Source organism: Gasterosteus aculeatus, chromosome 4, assembly GCF_964276395.1.
Source record: "Gasterosteus aculeatus chromosome 4, fGasAcu3.hap1.1, whole genome shotgun sequence".
In the NCBI taxonomy this organism is placed as follows: Eukaryota; Metazoa; Chordata; class Actinopteri; order Perciformes; family Gasterosteidae; genus Gasterosteus; species Gasterosteus aculeatus.
The window spans coordinates 14,822,497-14,847,053 of NC_135691.1; the positions used below are offsets into that span (position 1 = coordinate 14,822,497).

A 24,557-nucleotide genomic window follows, 5' to 3' on the forward strand; every position below is an offset into this window, starting at 1 on the left:
AGGAACAAAGCGGACTATTTTAACTTTGAATATACTACGGTGTCTCACAACTTGTAATGCTATACTAATCTCCAAGTAAAACATTAACATCAAAGGACATTGAATAGGCCCTGCACATTAAAATGGGTGACAGCAGTGTGATGAAACACATTAACGCTGCCGTTAATATTTCCATCGTTTGTAAAGATCTGCGTTTTGAAGGTTGAAAATGGCCCGACGGGTCCTCCGCCTCCACCGATTAGAATCAGCCCTGGAGGTTGAAGAAGCACGCTGACAGATTTCACCATTTGGTGCTTATCTATATGTCCTGAGATCATTGGTAAATATTGGTACCTTAGAATAGTTCTAGGGGAAGTTGCACCCTAAATACCACAAATACTTAACATACGTCAACCAAGCCTGGCTTCCTATTGGCCAGACGTAACCGACGTCATCCAAGCCTGGCTCCCTATTGGCCGCTCACGCACGCATGACATTATTTTGAAATTTCAGCGGTCGAGCTGTTGTTGTGTGTCACTGGAAGCTACATTGCAGCCTTTGTGTTACGGTCGGAAGTTCAAAAATAGTCGCAAGCGGTGGACTGAAAATGTCTTTTTCAAGAGCCCCTTTGAAGAGGTTCAACGAGAACGTAGGTGAGTGACGCTCAGAAGTAGCAGTTGCGTGGAGGCAAAGTATTCTCACGTTGTTCAACAATTAACGTTAGCTTTTAAGTAGCTTATGTTAGCTGACATGCGCTAACAGTTAGTGCTAAGGAAACGTTAAGTAGTTACACACGACGCGAATAAAAGCCATTAAAACTAAGCAAGCTAACGCACGATAGCTGTCTAAACCAACTAGGAAGTAGATGTTTGCCTCCGTAACCTGGCTGATGTTGTGCTGTTGGCCGAAGGTTGTGCTCCTCCACCGGGGTCCTATGACATCAGACCCGGGGACCCAAAGGGAGCAGCTTCCTTCGACAAATCGGATCGGTTCAGACTGGTCAAGGCGGGTGCGTACACGTGATCTGCAAAATGCATCCAGGACAGAGTGCTTTGACGGTTGGATACAACCTAAAGTTGTCTGTAATCTATCTCGACGTATCTGTTTCTCCAGCCGCTCTGCCACTTCCGTCACCCTCCAGAAATGCCCTGATGTCACCTGTCCGCAGGACCATGTCAGTCGATGGTCTTGTAAGTTGTCTTTAACATCAGTATGCAACGCTAACTAATCTACCCATAAGGCTCCTCAGTAACACATGAGCTATTTCAAAATCTGCTAATGTGAAAAAAATATGAAATTCCCTTGTGAAATCCTAGGTTGACGGTTCCTCTGTAAAGGAGAAGAAGAATGCCCTGACCATGGAAAGGAAGCAGCAGAAACTCTTGGACAAAGAGGTAGTGGCACTTTTCCAGAGGAACATTTGTGTTATAGGTTTACTAAAACAAATGCTGTGGTTTCTGTTTATTTTAAATGTCTTGTGTCCTTTTGTCAGATCAACAGATCTTTACAGAGGCTGTGTTGAAAAAAATGCCATGACCGTAGCTTTGTTTGCATCCAGATAAGGTCCCTCATTCAGCAGCGAGGGGATCAAGACCGTCGCCTGCTGGCTCTAGAAGAGGATCTGAGGAAGGTGGAGGCCAAGCTGCTGGCTGCAGTCAGGGAGAAGACCGGCCTCGCTGCCAATGTGACCACCCTCGACAGACAGCTGGTAGAGCTCAAGAAAGTTAACGAGTTCCTGAAAAACAAGGTGTGGTTGGTTGTGTTATTCAATTTTTGTGGGAGGGAATAAACAACAATCCTGTCTTTATTACACCTCGGTGCGTGTATTAGCTGCTAAAAAAAAGTGTGACCTTGTGCATTTTCTTTTAGGTTTCTGCCGACACTACAAAAAAGAGAATTAATTTACTCACAATGGACTTGATGGAAGCCAGGAACACTATGGATGTTAAAAACAAGGTATGACTTATTTACACATCTTCCATTGTTATAGAACACAATTGGCTGATCACATTTTCGGCTGCAGCAGATGCTTATGTATAGTTTGTGTGCGTGTGTGCGTCCAGGAGTTAAAGGTCCTGCAGATTACCATGGAAGGCCAAGCTAAAGTGCTAGAATCTGACCTGCAAGCTGCCCGGGCTACTGTCACTTCTCTGAAGGAGAGGAATCACGACTTGGGTAAAATTGAAGAGCATCAGATACTGCAGCAATGCAAACATGCGTGCATGTATAGAAGAATAAAAGTAGTGGCTCCTTTTTGATTTTTAACAGAGAACCTTCATCAAGTGACCAAAACTCTGAACGAAGAGCTGGAGAATGAGAATGCTAGATTGTTAGGTGAGTTCTTATATGCCAGATTTGTCCGCCTGTCTTGTGCATACAAGGTGTGCGTGTGCGTGCGTGCCTCCTTTCTCATCCGATTACTGATCATTCTCTTTTATTTTCCAGCTGTTATACGGGAGCTGAGGGAGGAGATCCAGGCTTTGCAGGGATACCTGGACACAGCCAATGATCAAATCCAGGTTCAAACTCTGCCTTTAGGACACATGAAACGGTCCTTACAGTTGTGGACATCTTTAAGTCATAAATTAAAAAAGAAACTGCCTTAATTCTGTTTGCAGGATCTCCGTTTGAAGCTCCGAGAGAAGACCCAGGAGAATTCTGCTGCTGGTTCTCAGGTGGAGAAAGCGACGTAAGCTAATGCCTACTGGATCCTCAAAGCAGGTTAGATGTTCACTGTATACCAGAACATTCATTTTCCACTTTCCCGCAGGCTACTAGAGACTGAGCTACAAACAATCCAGGCTGCATTGAGCCTGAAAGAGGAAGAGGCCCAGAAATTCCAGCAAGCGCTGCAGGTGTCAAACAATGCTTTAGTGGAGCTGGAGAAGAGGTTTGAGAACCAAGAGCTGGTGCTTCAATCTTCACAAAGGTCCATGAGTGACATGGAGGAGCAAATGGAGTCGGCTAGACAAAAAGTTCAGGACTCTCGAGCGACCGTTCGACAGCAGGAGGCAGATCTCAATCGACTGAGAGAAGTGCTCAGAAGGACCGAGAAGGAGCTGGACGAGAGGGTGGCGCACTTGGAGCAGAGGTGTCTGTTCTCTGAGGAAGAAAGAAGTATGTTCACCAAGATGTGTTCACAGGAACAACTTCATTTACAAAGGTTTATTCCTGCTGATGTGATTCACATATTGTGTCTTTTGTTTTAAGGCAAGACTCAGGAAGAGGGAATGAGGAGGGTGGAGGAGTTGAAAACAGAGCTCCTCTTGCTAAAGGAAGCTAGAAAAGAAGAGAAAAACGCTCAGATTCTGCTGCAGCACGAACATGCTGCTCTGAGTAAAGAACTGACAAAAGAAAAGGTTACCCATTCTTTGTTCATCTCACACAGCGCATTCAGTCGGGATTCACTGTCTGACCACCTCAACCGGGACTGACTCTTATTTCCTACAGTCCCTTGTCGACTCCCTGTCTGTGCTGGTGGAGCAGGAGCGGGAGGAGGCAGACGAGCGCCTTCGACAGCTGAAGGAGGAGATGGAAGAGGTGCTGGGAGAGCTCGCTGTCTTGGAGGACCAGGAGCAAACGGGGCTGGAGGCGGCGCAGAGGAGCCACGAGACCCTCGAGAGGCTGCAGGAGGATTACAGCGAGCTGGAGAGACAACTGAGGGAGACCAGGGCACTGCTGGAGAGGTGAGCAACCAAAGGCCAAATGCGCCGACGACGAGATGCGTTGACAGAAAGAGCGTATTGCGGCGAAAGCCTGAAAGTCGTGCTTGAATTAACGACGTCCTCCACACTGCACTTGTAAAAACAAAAGTTTTCCCCTCCTCCGGCTTGCTCCTATTTAAAGTCTGCGGCAGCTGGGAGCGTGTCCCAGGATGCACTGATCGTAAAGAAAAATAATTGACAGGTTGCCGGGCCTCGTGGGTCACTGTCTATTTTTGTGTAAACCCAATTTCAATGATTTCAAGTAACCTCACCACCTCCTTTTGGAATCTGAAGGGAAGAAGGGCACAAGTTGGAGGGAACTTTTATTTATTTTTTATTTCATCAGACAATTGAGAGTGGAGACAGATAAAATAGTATTGAATGACAACGGAGAATGTCAGTGTGTCAAAGTGAACCGTACGACCAGTCTGCCACTAAACTATATTTTCTTTATCAATTTGTTATTCCATCATATATTTAGGGATTTATTGTTTACTAGAATACGGGAGCCCAGGATGAACCGTTCCTATTCGATCCAGACGGCAGTCCAGAAGTGGAGGATGTTCCGTTTATTTTCATACATGACTGATGTTGGGATCGTCACTTCTAAAAATGTTGTAAATAGTATAAACTAGTATAATTACTTCAAAGTAATGTAAATTACCAATAGTAAATGTGATTTAAATAATTATAAATTGAGATTGGTTCGTGTTATATTCTACATACAAGCATTTTTACCAGAGAGCAAATATTCAGATGTAACCTTTTTATATCACTCAAATTTGCATTGGTTTGACTTTAAGGTTTTGTCTTTTTAACTGGTTGCTTCTTAGCACTGTCTATCTCAATAAAATCAACACATTTCCAGGTTTTAGCTGCTGGTAACAGTTAATGTTTAGTATTTGGCATTGTAAACCATTTATTGATTATTGACTGTTTGGTATATCCGCTAATTGTATTAGCTATACTTCATAGCTCTGCAATCCACCATCGATGGGATTCTTTCAGGAACGGCCCGATGTTTCAGAAATAAGGTGTTCTAGAAATGTTTATGGTTTTAATGTATTTTCCACAGGCCTTGTACGTCTGTCAAATTTAAGAGCAGACAATTCTTCATCTGATCATCACATGAAAACTGATTGCTTATCATTTTTAGTAAGAGCAATGATGTGGCCGCTTTGAAAGCGGAGCACTCCTCAGCCATGGCAGAACTCCAAGGGGCGCACGCCAACTCCCTGAGCAAGCTGGGAGACCTTGTCAAGGAGCTGGAGAGGTGAGCGCCATTGTTGTCAGAATTCCTACATTGTGACCTGGAGTCACGTCGAGTTTGAACCTCAGTCAATGTGCAAACTTCACACACTGCTCGCCTTACTATTCAGCGCCAGAGAGGCTCTACAGGGAGCGGAGGGACGGCAGAAGAAACTGGAAGCCGAGATGGGCCGAGTGACGCAACAGATGAAGGAGGAGATGGACAAAATGCTTCAGCAGAACAAGGAGGAGGTCAACCGACTGAAGGAGGACTTAAAAGAGCACACGGAGAGGCAGGAAGCTGAGGCGAAAGACAGACAGGAGAATTCAAGGTATGCTTAAAATCACTCTGTGTGCGATGAAAGAACTGTCAATTTTCTCTTCTTTTTTTTTTTTTTTTACATTCCTTTTTTCATTGACTTGATAGAAATCTGCTGGAGGTGCAGACTCGCCTGGCACAAAAGGATGAGCAGATAAAAGCCATGGCGACGAGCCACGCAGCCCTGATCAATCAGCTTCAGCAGGAGCTACTGCTGCAGACAAAAGAGAGAGATGAGGCACTGGAGCAACTAGAGGAACAGAGAAATCGGCTCCAAAATGAGAAGGAAAAAGCCCAGGGACTGCTAAGGGAGGTCAACCAGGAAAAAGGGGAAATCATGGAACAGCTCCGACAAGAAAGAGAAGAGAAAGTTAAAGTTCAGGCGGCTCTTCAGGCAGAAAGGGGAGCATTGGGGGCTGAACGAGAAGACCTCCAGCAGGTCAGGTCAGAGGTGCTCGCTCTACAGATTGAGCTTGAGAGAGTACACAAGGAAAGGAAAAGTCTTCTGTCTCAAATAGAACTCAATGACCAGAGCAGGCTCGCTCTTGAAAATCAACTGAACGCGGCAGAGCGGGACAGAGATCAGGCTCGCCTGGATGTGGTTGAACAAGGGGGTTTGATCTTCCAGGCCCAATTAGACCATATGGAGGAGAAGACGCAGACTCTGCAGGGCCAGTTGGAAGAACTGAGACAAGACGGACGTGCTCTGCAGGAGCAGGTACGGCTACTGACTCAGGAAAAGGTCACGCTGCAGTGGGAGATGGAGGAGCAGCGGCAGGAACTTCAAGGACAAATTAATGAAGCACAGGAGAAAAGGTGAACAGGATTGGATTCGATAATTTTGTCTTTTTTATATCTATTTTTTTGCCATTTGCACAATTTAATCTGATATTCTTTTTAATCCTAAGCACGCAAGGCTCCGAGACGGAACACTGGAGGAAACAATATGAGGAGCTGTTTGCCAAAGTCAAGCCCTTCCAGGTCAGTCATTTCCACCACCGGGTCAAGTATGTCACGTCAATCTAGCCGAGATCACTTTGAACTGAAGCCACACCAATCAATATCTAAATTTTCATAGCGGGAATAAATGTGAAAGGTGCGATGCAAGCCCACATATTTATCACCCCCTTGCAGTTATGTGGAGCATTTTAGTGTCTCTTGGCTCATTCTTTTGTTTTTCCAGGCTACACCGTTAATGTTTTTAATCTTAATTTCACCGCTCTCATCAGCCTGGTTTCCAGCTACACACTGGCGTTCTTACTCAGGCTTGTTAGCTCAGTTGAAATAAATCCCTCCCAACGCGCCCACAGGAACAGCTCAACGCATTTGCGGCCGAGCGAAACGCACTACTGAATGAAAACGGAGCGAACCAGGAGGAGTTGAACAAGCTGTCCGACGCCTACGCCCGTCTGCTGGGCCACCAGAACCAGAAGCAGAAGATCAAACATGTGATGAAGCTGAAGGATGAGAACGTCAGCCTGAAACAGGTGATGCACAAGGCCGGCACAGACGGCCTTCTAGACCGCCAGTTGAGTAGCTGCACTTCATCCCTGTTTCTTCTTCATCTGTCGGGTTGTTTGTGAAGGAGGTGTCCAAGCTTCGGGCGCAGGTGAGCCGGCAGAAGGCTGATGTGGAGCAGCTGAAGTCACAGCTCCCTGGCAACGTGGGTCGCAGGTTTGATCCCAGCAAAGCGTTCCAACACGACAAGGAGAACAGGCCAACCGAAGCACTTAAAGAAGGTGTGAATTACATTTCTAAATAATTACATATTTTTACACATATATAATACATAATATTGGATGGAAATGATTTTGTGTTCTTTGCTTGTTTTGTCAGGAAATCATTATGCATAATGGAGCTTCTCTGCCGGACAACAAACAAACTCAATTAGATTTCTATGGATTGGTCTTTTTAATGCTTTAACTCTTATTTGTGGACATTTTGTAACTGGCGTCATACTGTGGTAAAGCCTTTTTGAGTCAAATTGTGACAGAGCGAGTAAGGATGTATGTATCTGTTTAGATTTTAACAATAACTGCTAGAAGCAGATTGTTTCAGCAGTGTTTTGAAATAATAAGGAAATGGATGTCTGTACGTCTACACACAATGCAAAGAACAATAGCAAAGTCAGCATTAGAATAGGTGATACTTTAAGCAACGCTTAGGACTGCACAACCAGCATCTCCCTTCTAAGTCTTTCTTCTTTGTAAATAAAGTCACGTTTAATTACACTTCTTAAACAAAAGTATTACTGAGATTTATTTACTTCCCGAGTGTAAGAAAAGGCTTTTCACAAAGCCCTTTTCTGGTTTGATCTTCTCGGCCATGTCTGTCCTCGGCCAGTAGAGGTCACTCTTGGACTGCAGCCGCAGGTCGGAGCGCAGCAAAAGGCCGCCACAGGCCCATGTTTCCCCCACGCTACCACTTTGTAGAGAGGAGCCGTGCGTTGTGCGTCATGAAGCTGTATTTCCCTCCATTGGACGAGACATAGCCTGGGCCAAAAATACACCTCTTTTCGTTCTTTTTTTTCAAAGTATGAGTCGTGCTCGTCAACTCCGTCGCAGTGGCCCCCCAGGTGGTAAATGCAGCATGGCTAATGCCTCTCTTCAACTTGGTCTGGAAAGGATCCCCTTTTTTTTAATTGGAGAAAGTTTCCGTAGCCATGTGTTAAGTCCTCCTGTTCCTAATATAAAGCTGCGGTTCATCAAAACACCATTTAAAGTCCTCCCACTTTAATGAAGACTTAATGGCTAGGTAATCAGATCGCCCATATCCATTTAGTCTTGTTAGGATCCACTTCCAGAGGGAAGATGTTGGAATCCCAACGAAGGGCAAATCATGGCTTACATCTCTAATGTTAAATTCAAAATATTGATACATTGTTCGAAGCTGAACATCCAAATAATACCTTGTGGGGAATATAAAGCAATTCTGCGAGGTTTGTTATTGGAAATCTATGAAACCAGAAGCCTGGCCACACCAGTAAATTCAAACAAGGTCAGAGACGTGCTCTGCACACTAATGGTGGTCCGGACGAATGCATAGATTAAGCTTCCAGCATGTTGTCTCTTAATATTTCTTTCTCCAGCTAGGATCCAAATTGGCATTCTCATTAGAGTGAGTCTGAAGTTGGAACGCGGCGGGCGGGGATGCATCGCCGACCTGGTGTGTCAGGAGCAATGTCCCGCTGTTCCTCTCTGAACTCCCACTGTCTGGGGGGACAATTAGAACCTAATTTACACAAGTCAAACAAAATAAGTCCAAACCGTTGGACCCGGCCTCACCGAGCGTGGTGGATTAGAACTGTAGGAAAAAGGCCTGCTCTCCAATACCAAGAAGAGGGTGCGAGCCGCATGTGTGCGCAGCAGGGGGACGAGGACTCTGCTGGAAAGCGGAGCGCCGGAAGGAACAGCACGTTGTTACTATGGAGGGGGGGGGGACCTCCTGGACAGCACACACAAAGATGAGTTCACAGGAAAAAAATGATACACGTCCGATCAAATCTTTATTGTGCACGTTTTCAAGGACGGGTGGTAGGACTGAATCCAGCCTGCCGCGGTCGGTACCTGGAGGCCGGGCGGTTGAAAGCTAAAGGGATGAAGTAATGTTCACAACTTGATCAGACCTTTTCTTGATTTTAAACACTTGAGTTCAAGATACCTTTGTGATGTTCCTGTTATATTCTAACCGATAGCTTGAGGCTTTGAGAGTATAATGACTTTGAGATAGCACTTAGGCTACGCAGCCTCAAATAAGGGCTTTGAAGTGAGCCGAAAACTGAACAATTCATTATTTCATTGGAAATCAAAGGCCAGGGATGAAAAGCTTCGGTGCAACAAGGTCCGCTGAAAAGTCATTAGTATTTGACTCCGATCCCTAATTCTGACAGTTATTGTTAGCCTAAACTGGCAATGTCAAAGATCAAGGAAAGTGATTAGTGCAAAAATTCCATCTTCATGACCTACATTGACTTTGAGCTTTTATTTACAGAGATGATTCTGACTTCCTGAAGTAATTGGAGTCAACCCCGCTGTCCAACATAGAAAAAGAGAGCGTGCGGTCATTTTCTCGAAGCGGCATCTATTGCGAGCCAGACCGAATGCGCCTGCTTCAAGGTCACCCCCACACCTCGCTCTCCACTTTCAGCACCTACGGTGCTCAAGCCGGAATGATCTGTCCAAGATTACAGATCTGTCATTAGTGGCATTAGTCAAATCCCATTTGTGATGGATGCTCTCCAGAGCTGGAAGTGCGGCTGCCTTTTTTCAAGGTGAGAAACCTATTTAGCAGTCATTTGGAAACTAGATAGACATTTTGTGGACATTTTATAGTGCACTGCAGATTATTGGATTGAAAATGAATCATTTTAACCGCGTCTTTAACAATGCACCTGTGCCAGGTATTACTGCTTTGGCGGAGCGCTCTAGCTGGCCCGCCGCTCCTCTATCCCTCTTGGACGTGTGCCAGGCTCCTTGGCACAGTAGATTGGTTGAATTATAGACCCTTTTCTGTGCTACTCTTTACTTTCATCCCCGGCTATTGAACACATCAATTTTAAAACTGGGAAGCTTGAGGGAATACAGAGAAACCTGCTTCCTTGTGTTTGAGGCCTCTGCGCAGCCGAGCAGCTGGTGGTTACAAATGAAAAGAACCGAGGCCTACTGCGCTAAGGAGGAGAACATCGTGACGAGGATACCTTTTCTCCTTTAAACCCGGGAGGTGAGAGCGAGAGAGCGCTGTCCCCCATTACGATAGCCAATTCAACACATGCGGTCGGGGGTCTCGACCGGCGCCCCCCCTCCCGCGACGGCAAACACCACGTGTTTGAATCACAACGTGTAGCTTAGGGGACTTCCAGGCCTGTCGGAGATCATGAGCGGCCGGTTTTAAGGCAGAGCCGTGTGTCGAGTCAAGAGGCACAAAGTTCAAAATTATTGTCTTTATAAGTGTTTCTATTTATCTGCTTAACAGGATCTTTAAAAAAAAAACAAGCCTATGAATGATGAATGTTGGAAAATGAAACATTAAATTTGCAATCTAAAAATATACTTGAACGTTCCTGGATGCATTGAGCAGATGGGTCATCCGTGCATGGGGGCATTATTGTAAATGTATTCAGATAATGTGTCAATGCTCAGTTCTAACAATCTGTTACCCAGATAAAAGCTACTGTTTCACAAAATGGAATATAACAAATGTAATTTGGTGGTGATTATTTAGTGGGTTTGTCTTTCTATTAAAGCCTTGTTTTCTTTTTGACTCGTCTCCTGTCAGCAGCTGTTCTTTTTAATTGTAGTGTGCCTGCAGTATCTGAGGGTGGGACAAAGTTAGATGAGACGTGACACACTGTGTAATTTAATGTCAAATAATGATGCAATAGTCAGGCGCCCCGGAAGAAGCAGCACAGCGCGGCGGATTTTAATTGTTAATGTGTAGAATTGGTTGGGCTTCTGATAAAAGAACCCGTAAGGAATAAAACATTGCTAAATATATTGTGAGTATTTGTGAAATGTAGTGCTTTACCACTGAATTTAAAGCTCGCTGATGTAATGCTAATTTCAACTGTCGTTCAAATTATTAATGTAATGCGTACAAACCAGAATTTGCAGAATTTGCTTTACTTTTTGGGGCAAGGAAAACATAGAACATCTTAAAGTGGAGCAAAGTCGGCATGTATTTATTGTGCATGGCACGGCGGTGGGTTTTCCATCATCCACTGACCCTCAGGGGTGAGTTCTCCAGTTTTATGTGCAGGAAATAGAGGCGCATGTTCACGAGCACAGTGTCAGCTGAACTGTCCTAGGAACCGGAATAATTCATAAATTGTGTCGTATTCCCCTTTTAGCTGTCATGGCTGCATTGAATTTAAAGGTATTCACCAGCTGCATTTTCACCTTGAAAAATATCCTCTGGTCAAAAAACAGTCCAAGTACATTTTAACAGGAGAGTGACCTGAAGAGAATCTTCAATAATAGAGCTGTCACATAAGATAGCCCCATCAACTACATCTTTTAGGTTTATTTGTGATAGTCTACATATATACTTATACCTCATAGGTATATATACATATATACATCAGATCTATATGCAGGCCGTAGTGGTTGTGCTGTCACTTTATTGTTGTGGTCACATGGGCTGCAGCAGCGTTTCTCACACTGCAGTGGTGTTACAGGTGGGTCACATTGGGATATTCAGAATTATCTAATTTCAATAATTATATTGAGAACTTCCTATAGAAGTGAAAAGTACACGGACCGCTGTTGCCTTTCTCAAGATTAACATTGCTCAACATTGAGCATGAAATGAGAAGCCGTATTCAGTGTGCAATCCGGTTTATTATAGTGGAAATAGGCTCATTGCAAGCAGCTGTTTTGTTTTTCACAGGTTGCACGCTATCGTTATCTTCAAAATACGTTCAGTATAAAACAGGTTAATTACAGCCACGATAAACCATTTTTCTGCCAGATATTTATTTGCATTTTTCTAACAAGATGTTTGTACATTCTATTTGTTTTTGTCTGTAAGGAGCGATCTGGTTTACTTGAAAGTGTTTGCAATTCTTTTTATTCCATCATTTGAAAAAACGTAGATGGAGTCACAAAATGTTATTTCAATGTGAACTGTTTTGTTGGAGCGGTGGGGCATGAACATTTTCCTTCCTCCAAAGTGGGTCGTGACAGAAAAAGTTTGAGAACCACTGGGCTGTAAGCACCTTGTTACATAAGTCCAAACACTGTAGATGACTAAAACCGCCCGTCATGTTTGCTGTTTGTGGCGTTCATATGCATCTTTCCTTGTACCATGTTCACTACAACATATGCTCAACAAATAATCTTTTGCAGAAATGCCAGCAGCGGTATACTTACATTTTGAGAGGGATGTTTGAGAATTAGATTTCCGCTGTGCTTTTCACAGAGACGTATACAAACGCTTTGAAAGGGGAAAATGCAATACATTTGTTATCCGGCCTCTTACCGAGATTAATATGTAATCCAATCTAGACATTATAGATATAAAAGTAAATGCAATATAAACAGTTGGCATTTCCCATCCCAAGTAAAGACAACTGCTCCCACAGGACTTGCAGTAATGGGTTTGAGACCATTACATGAGTATTATGCCCTCGAAGTAAATGGGTCTGTTTTTCAATTGTTTTACGTTTAGATGCCTATATACAAGTTTAAGAGGTCTACATAGTTTGTTCTATAATACAATAGAGTAGATGAGTGAGTATACTGAGAATACTGTTTTACAGCACATTTATATTCAGCTTGAAATTAATATTTAGTCTTGGTTACTGCTTAATATAAAGGTTATGTGGTTTGTTTCATGCAGGAAGAAGTCAGACAACCAGATGTGTGCATGTGGTGTTTGTACATTTTAAATTAACCCAACATTAAATTTGGGGAATCAAACCTGTTACTAAAGAGTGCGTTAAAAAAATTGTAACTTTGTAGTGTGTTTGATGTATGAAGACATTTGATCAAGCTAGAATGATGAAATACAATGTTGATACAGGACAGCACATTAGGATTCTTGTGTTTTCAGGGTATTGCAGACGTGAGGTGACGTTAATTTCCCCTCAAATGCCAGTGGGAGGAAGGACAGGTCTTTCAACACCTTGCAAAAGAAAAAGAAGGTCTGATAAAAAAAAGAGAGGAAGAAAGCCGTCCAGCGCACACAGGCACTGCTATTTGAGAAGGTGTAAATGTAAAAGCAGGGAAGGTCCAACTTTGCCGTGCCTTTAAACTCGATCCCCCAGGGAAGCGAGCACAGCGGCAAGAGCTGCAAACAACAGACCCATCCGTCTCACCCCGGTCGCATGCTTCAAAAGCACACATCAAATAGCAGAGGACTGGCAGGCGCCCCAGACACGCAGAGGCAGACAGACGTTGGGAGGAAAGTCGGCTGAGTCCCTAAGGTGGGAGTTTGAGGAGATAAAAGGGAGTGAGGAGTTCAGCCCAGAGAGATGTTGTTAATCTGCTCTGATAGCAAGTCCTTTTATTCCCATAATTATCCCCCGACTTTCTCTGGATGAAAACTGATGAGACTTGGAACATCCAAAAGAAGAAAAATAAAATCGTTGACTTACGCAAGAGACAACAGAAACCGCTTGGATCGTTGTTTTCGTGTGAGAGTTTGAACAGTAAGAAGGCAGAAGTAATGAGACGGATTTCCATAAGTAACTCTGAGAACTAGATACTGATACAAAGGCTCCGCTAAGATTCATCTGTGCTTAGATGGAGCAAATCTTTGAATACAGAAACAAATTGACCGAGTGAGCAGAGCCTCAAAAGGTGTTCAAAATAAAGTAACTTTTATTTAAATCTTTGGCAAGGGCAAACAGTTTAGATCCAGGCAGCCCTGTCATATGCAAACAGTGTCATGCATGTGTGGCCCCACGCACACAAGACAGACTGGACACCACCGCCTGTTCTGGATACTTCCCTCCATTCGTGTCACGGCCTGCTGGCGCAGATCCATGACAGAAATGGTGTGAGTGTATGAAAGAGAGAAACTGCGAGTGAGAAAACTGCCCTGGTGTGTGTGTGTGTGTGTGTGTGTGTGTGTGTGTGTGCACTCTCCTGTCCCGCCATGACAGTCGCTGATCCGACACTAACCTCTGCCATGCCCCCTCTTTCCGGGACCCCTTCTTACACACAAAGTTTATAATGAATGAAAACACCACTTTTTAATTTAACTTACACTACTTTGTTCATAGCGCGCGCATTCCCACAAACACACACACACACACACGTGGACGCAGAGACATTGGAGCAGATTAGGATTGGAAGTTGACAGTTTGTGTCGGGGAACAGAGCTTGGTAAGAAGCACGGGTTTGACAGCTGAGAAAATGACTACATGTTATATGTGACAAGTCCTCAAGAGAGAGGGGAGGCAGGACAGAATGATGGCCGGTTTGATTTTCAGGCCGGAAAATAGATTTCTATTAAAACCCTCATGTGACCGGCCTTTTTGAGGCGAGCGCTGGGTGAGACAAGAGGATTCCATCTAGATGGCATTTTTCCAGTTTGCGTGAGCCGTCTTTTGGTTTGATGGATTGATATGAGAGCGACTGGCCTGCTCTCTGAAGGGATTGTTTTTTGGGGTTTTTTCACGCCCTCTGAAGGGAGAAGGATGCTGTGTCTCTTTGTAGTGCAACAATCCCCACTGGGCATTATAACCGTTCAGTGCACACATGACTAGTATCAGCTCGAAATGCTCTTGATAGCTCACATTGATTGATAGATCACATCGGAGGAGGGTGTTGATTCCCTTTTGTTTTGGGATTGATGTCATACAAACTTTGTCCTGTCGATGTCATTAAACATTTTAAATCAGTTTTACGACCGCCGTGCCGCTGAGCTAGCATCAGATTGCTAACATGCTCACGAAACTTACTTGCTAGTGTTTCGGATGTCGCCTTTGAATTTTGAACCGTCAGCATTATATAATTAGCCCTAAACACAAGGTACCGGTGAGGTTGATGGTGGAGTCGGAGTTCGGCAGGTAGCTAGTCGTGAACCAAAGGCTTGCACAAAGGAACAGATTGACCATATGATGGCGCTACAGGAACGTTTAAGGGCTCACCAAGGTGATTAAAATCCACCCTGAGGGAGACATGGCTGTCTGCACGACATTTCATGCCAATCCATCAACCAGTCATATATTTCAGTGTGAGTGACCGGCTGACATTGCCATCCGCCATGCTGCTTGTATGACTAAAATAGCAGTATCTTTCCAAGAGTGTTACATGGTGGAATATTGATGGTTATTTCTGTCTGGGTGTGGGTGTGCAATCGTAATAAGGTGTTTTTTCCCCCCCATTACACATCACCTTCCACTTGTGGTGTTAGAAGCAAAGCTGGACACAGAAACACATATGAATGCTTCTGTGCGACTGTGTGTGTGCATGTTTGCAGAAATCAATACGGATGGTATCACCCCCATGGGTAGCCCCCCCCCCCTGCTTTTAGAGATAAAGTAGAGAAAGCAGACCCACAGCCAGACATATGAGTGAGATTATCAGCAGGTGCTTATTCGGTAGAAGAAAAGGTGCCAAAGACAGAGGGATTTCAACACTTTTCATTATTTGGTGGACGATGTGTACAGCGGGTACGTCAGGTAAAAGGTCAGAATCAATCCATCCAATGTTCTCCGCCAACCCGCCCTAAATTGCATATTGACTCAGTGTAACAGTCTCCAAACAGGTGGATTAGATGCATCTTGACAACTTTAATGCTACAGTGGAGCTTTTGTGGAGAGGTATATATACTGCTATTGGGAATCTCAGTTAGTTTCAATTGATGTCGCTAAGCCCCAGTTGTTCATCTCACTCCTTCCCTCGAAATAAACTTTCTCTCAAGCTTTGCGAAGGTGCGAATGCCGGTGAGCGAGGCGCTGGTTGTTAAATTGAGCAGCATGGCAAACATGTTGGTGTTTGTGTGCATGCACATGTAGACCTGACACCTGGGAATTTATCTGGATCCGTAACTGTCTGCTATCTGCAGGAGCTTTCAGCGTGATATATACAAGCGGGGTGCAGAGAGGGGCTGTACGTTGCCTTGTTGGCTTCCACTGAGTTCCAATAAAGCATGTCGAACAGTAGGAGCCACAGCTTTGATATGTTGATGAGAACCTTTGATGTTGGGTGTGTACGGGTGTGTGCGTCTGGGCATGTGTTTTACTCCTTTGCCCGACAGGAGGAAGGAGATGCTCTCCGACGTGTTGTCCTTTTATTCCAGTGACCTCGTTTGACGTAAGAGGATCCTATAGAAACTCAACATTTCATTGCGGCTCGCCGCGGATAAAGATTGAATTATCTGTGTTCTCCTTAAATCCCCGTTCAATCTTTTCTTTAACCAGGATGAGAGATTTTGTCTTTGGCGCCCCGAGGAGCTGTGTACCCTGCTGTTTGGTAATATCTGAAATTAATTCCTCCAGCCGTCCCAGTTGTGCCTAAACAATTCAAGGGCGGTGTTAGATCCACAAATTGAGAATTTACTGAAAGGCCTTTGTACCACAGCTAGTGATAGCGCTTTTTGTTACGGATAATTCCATTTATCATTACTGTGCCCTAGCACAAACTGGTTGGTATTGACCAAACAGCAAACTATATGTGACGCCCAATCACAGGGGTTGTTACCCATTAATGGAAGTAGATTTCTGCGCAGCGTCGGAGAAAAAGAAAGGTGAAAATAATTCTTTGAATCGTAAGCAGAGGACTCCACTTTGAGTTGCCGCATAGACGTATTTCAAGGACGGAAGCAGGTTGAGAATGAAGAAAGGTGAAAACAGAGCTGTGAGTTTTCTTGATACGGCGCATGAATACTTCATTCTTTCCAGGTAGGGCTTGCTCCATAATTCAACGGTATCTGGACCTGAGCTTCTCCTCCACATGATGTTTCCGCACACACACACACACACACACACACACACACACTCACACACACACACACACACACACACACACACACACACACACACACACACACACTTTGTACTTAAAAGTTATGCTGGGGGACTGGCCTTTGCCCTGACTCAGTAGACAACAGGATGTGGATCCTTCTGATTGCAGATTCTGCATCATGCTCATGATTTTTATCTGCCAATATAACAAAATGTTAACAAGTCTAATAGAGATTTCCAGCTACTCCTTTGGATGAGGTTAAAAGGTCTTCCTGTTAAGCAGTATGTTGTATTTGATTCTTCTCAATAGTACATGTTTTGAACTAAACTGAAATGTAATTTGTACAGTTTGACTTTTTTTTGCTTTCACAACAAATTACATTTGGCATTTTAGAGACCCTAACTCTCATCAGGTTAGTGTTGGGGGCAGCGCTGAAATCACTTTGAAAATGTGTATTGGGATTTTAATAGCACGTAGTGGCTTATTTACACAGTGAGAGGACGAAGTCAGCAGCTGTTTAATGTGGTGTCTCCAGTTAACGAATGCTGCGGCTTTTAAACTAGTCGCTTACCGTGTCGATCTTGACTTGGTCCTGGTCAGACACTCACCTTTTCACAATCACATAGGTCATTGTTGATATGGGCACATTGATTAGCGAAGCTTAAAATATTGGTCTAAATTGTGGTTTGTTAACGCTTACACATTGACCATGTTTGGCCTTGAAGTGCCATCCTTGTGGGCGGTGAACATTTTAGCTGACAGCAATTCTCTTTTCAAACCGAGGACAATTTCAAGGAAAGTGACTGGAAACCAAAGGAATAAAATGACTCCAAAATAACACACTGAGTGCTTTCATGTACTTCAACATTTGCAACAGCATAGAGGTTCAACACATTCTGCTGCAAAACATAAACGAAGAACCATCTATCTAAGGCGAGCAGATATCCTAAAAGAGAGTGAGACAGATCTCGCTCAAAGATCGGGGTAAATATGTGGAAGAGCCTTTACGCTAACAACTGTCCAAAGGACGTGAGGGGATTGAAATATGACTCAACGTTAAAGATTCCACCTATAGCAATTAAACAGCCACAGAAGATAGCTTCTAATAAAGAAAACAGTAGCTTCTAATAGAAGCTTTGATTTATCACTCGATAGAGATGGGCTTTATTCATAATTTTATTTTACAAAACACGATGAAAGGGGTCATGGCGGTCATTAAGCGGATTGATGCTATGTGTCGGGTAAAGGAGATGCTGGTTATAAAGTCTTAAAGTTAATGCTGTCTTCCGCGGACAGCTGTTCTGATAGGGTGGGAGGGGCCACGCACAGCTAACAGACATCATTCAGCCAGGTAATGTTGGATCACTTTGGGACAAGGTGGATGTCGCTTGCCAATGCTATGGGGAGTGTCTTGGTGTGCCGGCACATTTACGCGGGTTATTTATGCTTGATAATGAAGAGCATAATGAAAATTGGACACAACTATAAATATAAGCAAGGAAAGCGTAATGCGGGGGGATAATCATTGATGCAATTAAGGTGTCGTACACATGCAGTGTGAGCCTGGCCTCCCCAACTCTCTCCTCTTCCTTTCACCGAGGCCGTATTTTATACTGAAAGATCACATTTAATCAGACGGCGTAAATCCCCTGGTGTTGCCCAGGGAGGCTGGCATTTTAAATATGTTAATGCAAAGGCGATAAAATCTTTGGTTAATCTATCTCTGAGGTTATTGACAACTACTTTTATATTGCCAGTGGTATTTCTTGGTCTTAATTGGTGTGCGGCTCCGTCTCCGTGGGCGCCGTTTTTCACTGTGTGTATATTGCATGAGGGGGCATGAAAGAAAAGGAACAGCGACTGCACATTCTGGTTGCTCTGTCAGAACCGTCAGCCTGTGAGAGAGAAGAGAAGAGAGAAGGTAGGAAGGGAGGGAGAGAAAGTTGGGTCAGGAGATCTGGAAGGGAGAGAAATGGAGACAGATGAGAAAGGGAGTCCGGGAGCTGAAGTGACCCTGCGGACCAGATGCTGATAAACTGCCATTGCTGAGCGCTATGTCAGCTCCGGCTCTCATCTGTCACTGTCGTCCTGCTGCATTCCACCCTCCTCCTCCTCCTCCTGCTCGTCTGCGTCTTCTTTCTTCCCCTCCTACTCCCTCTCTGTATCACCAATGCGTTCCCACCTGCTTCCAGTCTATATTGTTTTTATTTTTCATGATGCTTACACACGTTATTATTATTTGGTCTTTAGTAGAGTAGGAGAGTTGGGCTTGGTGGTCCTGTGCGTATGAAGCATATTGTTAGTATCTTGTTTCTTGTTCTTTGTTTGTACCCCTATGGTTGAATGCACTTATTGTAAGTCGCTTTGGATAAAGGCGTCAGCTAAACGACATGTAATGTAATGCAAATGTGAGCTGGATGATTGAACATGAAGAAGCTTCAACAGATGATCTAATATGTGACAAAGATGGAAAGAAGATTACAAGTATTTCTTTCTGAGCTTCAACATATCAAATCTCAATGATTTGTTTTAATAATTTTAATCGTTTTAATCTTGTCCTCTCTGCATAAAATTCAAAGATCACAAACTCATGGATTAGTCCATTTTTTTTACACATTGGTGTAAAATTGGTGTAATTGAAAAATTACTTTCTGTCCAAGAGTAAAAAAATAAATATAAAGGAGCAGAGGATGCCGTGTCCTTGGTCGGCAGTAGGGGTTGGGGAGAAATCCCTGAGGTTAATCTGTCTAATAGCAGCAATCCTGGCTGTCACAACCAGCCTGAGAGCCCCTTGCTGCCTCAGATGACTTTGTTTTGTCCCTGTCTGAGAAAGCCCAACTGATTAGGACTGCGTTCAAATTTATTTGTGTGTCTTTACGTGTGTGCGCTACCCTTAAAAATTGAGCCACATATACATTGGTTTGTGTTCTGTGGAACAGATCAAATTGTCCCCTTATGCTCACACTCACTTTTCTATGGCCGTGTGTGTGCATGCTTGTGTGTGTGCGTGCACAAAACATAACACCAAACTGTCCTTTCTTTCAAGTGTAGCTCACACTCTTTCCTTAATTCCCAAATTCACTTCCAATGTCAATCCACACACTTGCCAGCCTTTTCAAATCAACTCACACACACACACACACACACACACCGGAAGTTATGGTACAGTGCCAAAGCTTACTTTCTGTCACAGTCAACTCATCATTCAAACCCCTTTGCTGGTGTATACGAGGCCCTCATTACACTATTGATGAACACTTATAATGTAACAAGTGCATATATTTTTACAAGTGCATAGATTTTACTGCTGGTGATTCCTTTAGTGAAAGTGAAAAGCTCCCGCTAAGCGTGACACTTTGCTACTCAGCATGCAGCACATGGTTTAGTACTGCTTAATTATTGAAACTGTATTATCACATCAGTTAGGGGAAAGTGTGGGGATCTGCAGCCTTTGTCACTGTATGTTGTTAAACTGAAAATCTGAGAAAATGCTTGACCTTGGTAGCCATGAGAAGGTCAAACAGGCTGTGCATGTGGTTGGGATCTCTACATTTATAAATACATCACAACATTGCAAAAGACAAGTGATGGAGACAATGTTTCCAATTATAAGCGAGAAATGGGCAATTTGCCATATGCTGCTGTAAATATATAGTGGCGTAATATCTAGGATGAAGACACTCTCTTGTTTACATAGCTGGGCAGTATGCATGCATCCTGTCCGTCATGATTAATTAATATTAAGGCGTAATCTGTTACGTAATATGTTTGCTGCACTCGTGAAGCATCAAGCCTCTAACCACAGAGAAAATAGAAACTCAATACGATAAAACAACATGCAACACAATCTGAAAATGTTTGAGTAAGAAACTTTTAGTATTTTTTTCTTTTACACTGGTGGACAAGCAGGGGCAAAATAATCCCTGTTCGTTCTAATAAATCCGTAACAATACATTGTAGACAAGAAGTATTTCTTAAACTGCATGACAATGTGTATAGTCCAAGCACCAATCCAATCCACCACCCATACACGACTTTTCTTTGCAGCGTCCCAGGTGGCCCGAGTCTATCCCGGCTCAAATTGGGTAGGAGACAAGGTCAGTTTTATATATATATCACCTAAAATCACAAATGACACATTTGCCTCAGAGGGATTTTTCAATCTGTACAACATGCAAGGCCCGCTATTCTAAGACGTGGTCCGTTCTATGAATTAGGTCAAGCAAATAAGGTTCCACATACGTGACGCCTAAAGATCAGTAGCCATGAAGGATTGTCGGAACCAGTCCGTTTTTAAATGTCACAAGTAAGATGAACAAGGGGTGTTTTACCATCTTTTAGGATGCAGTGGAGATAGGCTTGGTATAAATAACAACATATTTTAAAGATTGAAATACAAGGCTGCTGAAGAAAATTTAAAGATATAAAAGTTAATCCTATAGTTAATCATATAACAGCTCATATCCACCACCCCGAGCTGAGGAGCACTCAGCAGCCCGAGAAGAAGGAGGAATTTGATCACTATTGACACCCTTCTCAATCAAAGTTTATCAGGGCTCAGCCAACAACTAACATCCCACTATATCCTATAAAAGTGTCAACAACTAAATGCAAGTCATTTGTTTGGTTATTTGGTTGCAGTAAATGTTCTTTTTTGTGTTCATTTGGCTGTGAAAGCAGCAGCTCCAATCATTACCTTAATTTAGTTTGTTTGTCAGAAAGGTGTAACGTACTGTGTGTCCTCACGTTATAAACTTGAGTGAAAAGAGCAGAGGGACGATGTGAACACAGGATTGTTTCGTTTGGTTAGAGAAGCTCCAGCTCCCTGTTGGACAAATCCGTGAGAAAGGAACATTTATACACCACGAACACATTAGTACTACACGGCCATGATCGAGTCCATCCTCTGCTCCTCCATCACGCTGCAGCCACAGCCAAAGACAAGAGCAGGCTGCAGCGTGTTATGCGCTCTGCAGAGAGGGTGATCGGCTGCAATCTGCCGTCACCTCCAGGACTTGTTCTCTTCTACGACCCTGAAGCGAGCTAAAAAGATCGTTGCCGACCCCTCTCACCCCGGACAAAACCTGTCCATCAGGACCAAGACCGCCAACGTTTCTTCCTGTCCGCAGTCGGGCTCATCGACAGAGACCAGGTCCCCCACTGACTCACTGTCATCCTGACTTCATACCGGTCACTCCCTTCACACTGCACATGCACTTGTCACTTTTTGCTCGCTGGCGCACTTTTTCATTTAAATTCCTTTTGCACTATGTTGTTCTTGCACTACGCTGTCCTGTCTGTCTTGTTGTCCATTGTCTTACTGTCTGATATTACGCACCAACCGTCAAGTCAAATTCCTTGTATGTCGAACATATTTTGGTGAAATTTTTTTTCCTGATTCCTGAGTTTGTCAATCCATCATGGTAATTGGGTTGCAAAGTCTTTGCAAGTGCTCACAATTGTTGGTGTTTGCTTTACATCAGGTTGCACCATTGAAGAGGATGCTTTTAGATAATACTTATGAAATGTGTAAATCGGTTGTCAGGCATGGTCTACAGCTATGTCTGTCATAAGCGACCAGCGTAGTAAACACAAATGTCCTGTAGCATCACAACCTCATACAGCTTGCAGTTTATTTCCATACACATTTTTTTTTTGCATGTTTATTTTCCATATTTATGCACCCAGCAGATACAGCAGCAGCAACATTATTTTTTTCTTTTGTCCGCATGACAAATGCATCTCCAAAAGGCTGTGTTTTGGTTCCATTCCTGTGGGAAATACCCAAATCTTAAGCTGCTACATGCTCCATGATGGCCAGCATGTTGACTCACGTTGTCACCCGTTCTTACTATTGGGTGTCGGGTAACAAGCCGACAGTGAGCTGGTCAGAGTAGAACATCTACACGCTGTAGCTGAAGACAAGCTTGGTTAGAGCAATGAGACGTCAGTGACAGGCCATTAGGGCCAAATCCGTTATTTTTTTAAGGATGACAATGCATGACTGAAAGGTTGCATTACAGCAAAATCAGATTGTGCATCTGAATAAACGTAAGAGTTGGCATACATTTAAAGCCATTTAGAAGTATACAAGCTGATAAGGCAAGTGTCCTCGCTTAATTAACTGAGAGTGACTTTCCATTTAATCACTTCTGCAGATGCTGTAAGGCATGAATTCCTTCCGGTGGCTTGTGTTTCATGATAGCGATAAATGAACCTGTGCCAGGACTGGGGATAAATAAAACATAATTCTGGGGTTTGTTATTGTGGTGATGACACACCGCTGTAAACATCCACAACTGCTTTGAGGATTTGGTGGTAATCATATCATTGTTGTTGGGAAAGATGCATGACATTCGCTGAAGTTCCATCGAGCCTCGAGAGACCCACAAAGTACACATAAAGTTACCACTGATCTTTAATCAATTTATCCTGCAATAAGCCGTAGAAATAGTGGATGGAGCTGCATTAAACGGTTTCACTTCAAAAGTCAGATCTATACCTTTGAAAATGGACCTCTGAATGATTCCTTTCAGCTGAGTAGTTACTGTAAACAAACCAACAAAAGTGAGCTTTTGTTTGACTAAATCTAATATTCTGTTTGGGGTCTTGGACACCCTATAGCCTCCTCTAACATCTCACAGAAACAAACAAGATCTAAACTTTGAATAATCTGCTTGATACTCGGTGACTCGGTTGCCTACGTGCTTAGAATTTTGATTTTAAATTTGTTTTAGAAAACCGACACATTCACTTGTGTTTGGGGTCGTAGAGAGAAGAGAATGTGACAATGCTGAAGAGTAAAACAAAGGTCAGAAGATACAATTTAAACTGTTTTTCTAGTGCATCTAGACACAGACTAAGTAGGGCTATTTAATGTCTGAAACATTCCATTTGTATAGCAAAAGATAGATTCTTTTTTTTCTTCATGCTAAACGGAATACCCTTAATTCTTCATTTCACCGGCAGATTTCCGTAAAGGGCGCTGGCAATTGATTCCAGCAGTACCATCAAGGTTTAATCCATGTATCATAATCATATACTAACCTTGAACGTTGTTCGAGCCAAAATCTGCATCTCTATTAAATCTGTGAATTTTAATTAACATTGCCGATGAGTCCAGCGTTAGTTGCTGTGGCCATATGCTCATCTCCCTCAGCTTCACAGCAGCTGAATCAGTGGTCGTCTCTTTTAACCAGAAAACACAATATGACAGCATTTGGCAAGGCCTGTTTTCTCATCTTAATACCGTGGTTGGTGCCAAAGCTTAATTTACTTTTTGAGGGGTTGGAGCACAGCGGCAGCAGGTGGCAGTGTTGTTCTTCTGCAGTTCCATTGCGGGTTTCTTGGCCTCTGCTGAGGCCCAGCGTTGATCAATTAGTTTATGGAATGTTGCGTAGACTTTGGTGTACTGGCTCTTGTCCGCTTTTCGCTCTTCACCCGCAGGTCACAGACAGATTAACAGATAAATGAATCACTATAGAGCATTCCAGTGTGTGGTAGAATCAATAGAAATGGCTTCAGAAATTAGAAGAGGATCTCGCTTTCTCCTTATTGTCAATCCCCCATCGCCAAAGCTCAAACAGATATACTTTACAACTTTACTTGAATAACGTGTGATTGTTCAACAAAACAGTTTGGAAGAATCAAGGCTTATTCATTGTCAATAAATTAATATAAAAAAAGAGACATAAAAGAGGTGATGGAAAACCTTTCAAGCTCTACTGAAAACCAACTGGTTGTTAAGCATATTGTTAATTTCAATGAAAATTAATTTCCTTTCATTTTAATTGTGTAAGGTCAACTAACTTTGAATAGCTTAGTGAGCCCACTATTATCATTAAATGTGTGCTGATTGGGACTGGCCTCAGCTGAACAGTTAATGTGCTTGAAATA

At 43.3% G+C, this 24,557-nt stretch overlaps 1 protein-coding gene across 2 annotated transcripts; it reads left to right on the forward strand.

The window, feature by feature from the left end:
* Nucleotides 1–400: 400 nt before the first annotated feature.
* hmmr (hyaluronan-mediated motility receptor (RHAMM)) lies at nt 401–7,495 on the forward strand. Of its 2 annotated transcripts, XM_040175571.2 has the most exons (20): nt 401–632; nt 890–988; nt 1,093–1,169; nt 1,296–1,373; nt 1,538–1,726; nt 1,849–1,935; nt 2,043–2,154; nt 2,248–2,313; nt 2,425–2,498; nt 2,598–2,668; nt 2,750–3,096; nt 3,190–3,338; nt 3,430–3,665; nt 4,840–4,956; nt 5,063–5,263; nt 5,359–6,066; nt 6,159–6,231; nt 6,561–6,737; nt 6,836–6,989; nt 7,087–7,495. In XM_040175571.2, the coding sequence occupies exons 1-20, from the start codon at nt 587–589 to the stop codon at nt 7,101–7,103; spliced, it is 3,078 nt and encodes a 1,025-aa protein (XP_040031505.1). In that variant the 5' UTR covers nt 401–586; the 3' UTR covers nt 7,104–7,495. The 2 variants fall into 2 exon arrangements, with proteins under 2 accessions (XP_040031505.1, XP_077958494.1); XM_078102368.1 differs by lacking the exon at nt 7,087–7,495 and having other exon boundaries at nt 6,836–7,012.
* The last annotated feature ends 17,062 nt before the right edge of the window (nt 7,496–24,557 follow it).

Excerpts from the sequence above, each read along its gene's own strand:
- hmmr (XM_078102368.1), top strand. The coding sequence starts at position 587 with ATGTCTTTTTCAAGAGCCCCTTTGAAGAGGTTCAACGAGAACGTAG. Across the intron at positions 633-889 it reads GAGGTTCAACGAGAACGTAG|GTTGTGCTCCTCCACCGGGG; the intron begins GTGAGTGACGCT and ends TGTTGGCCGAAG. Across the intron at positions 2,155-2,247 it reads GGAGAGGAATCACGACTTGG|AGAACCTTCATCAAGTGACC; the intron begins GTAAAATTGAAG and ends GATTTTTAACAG.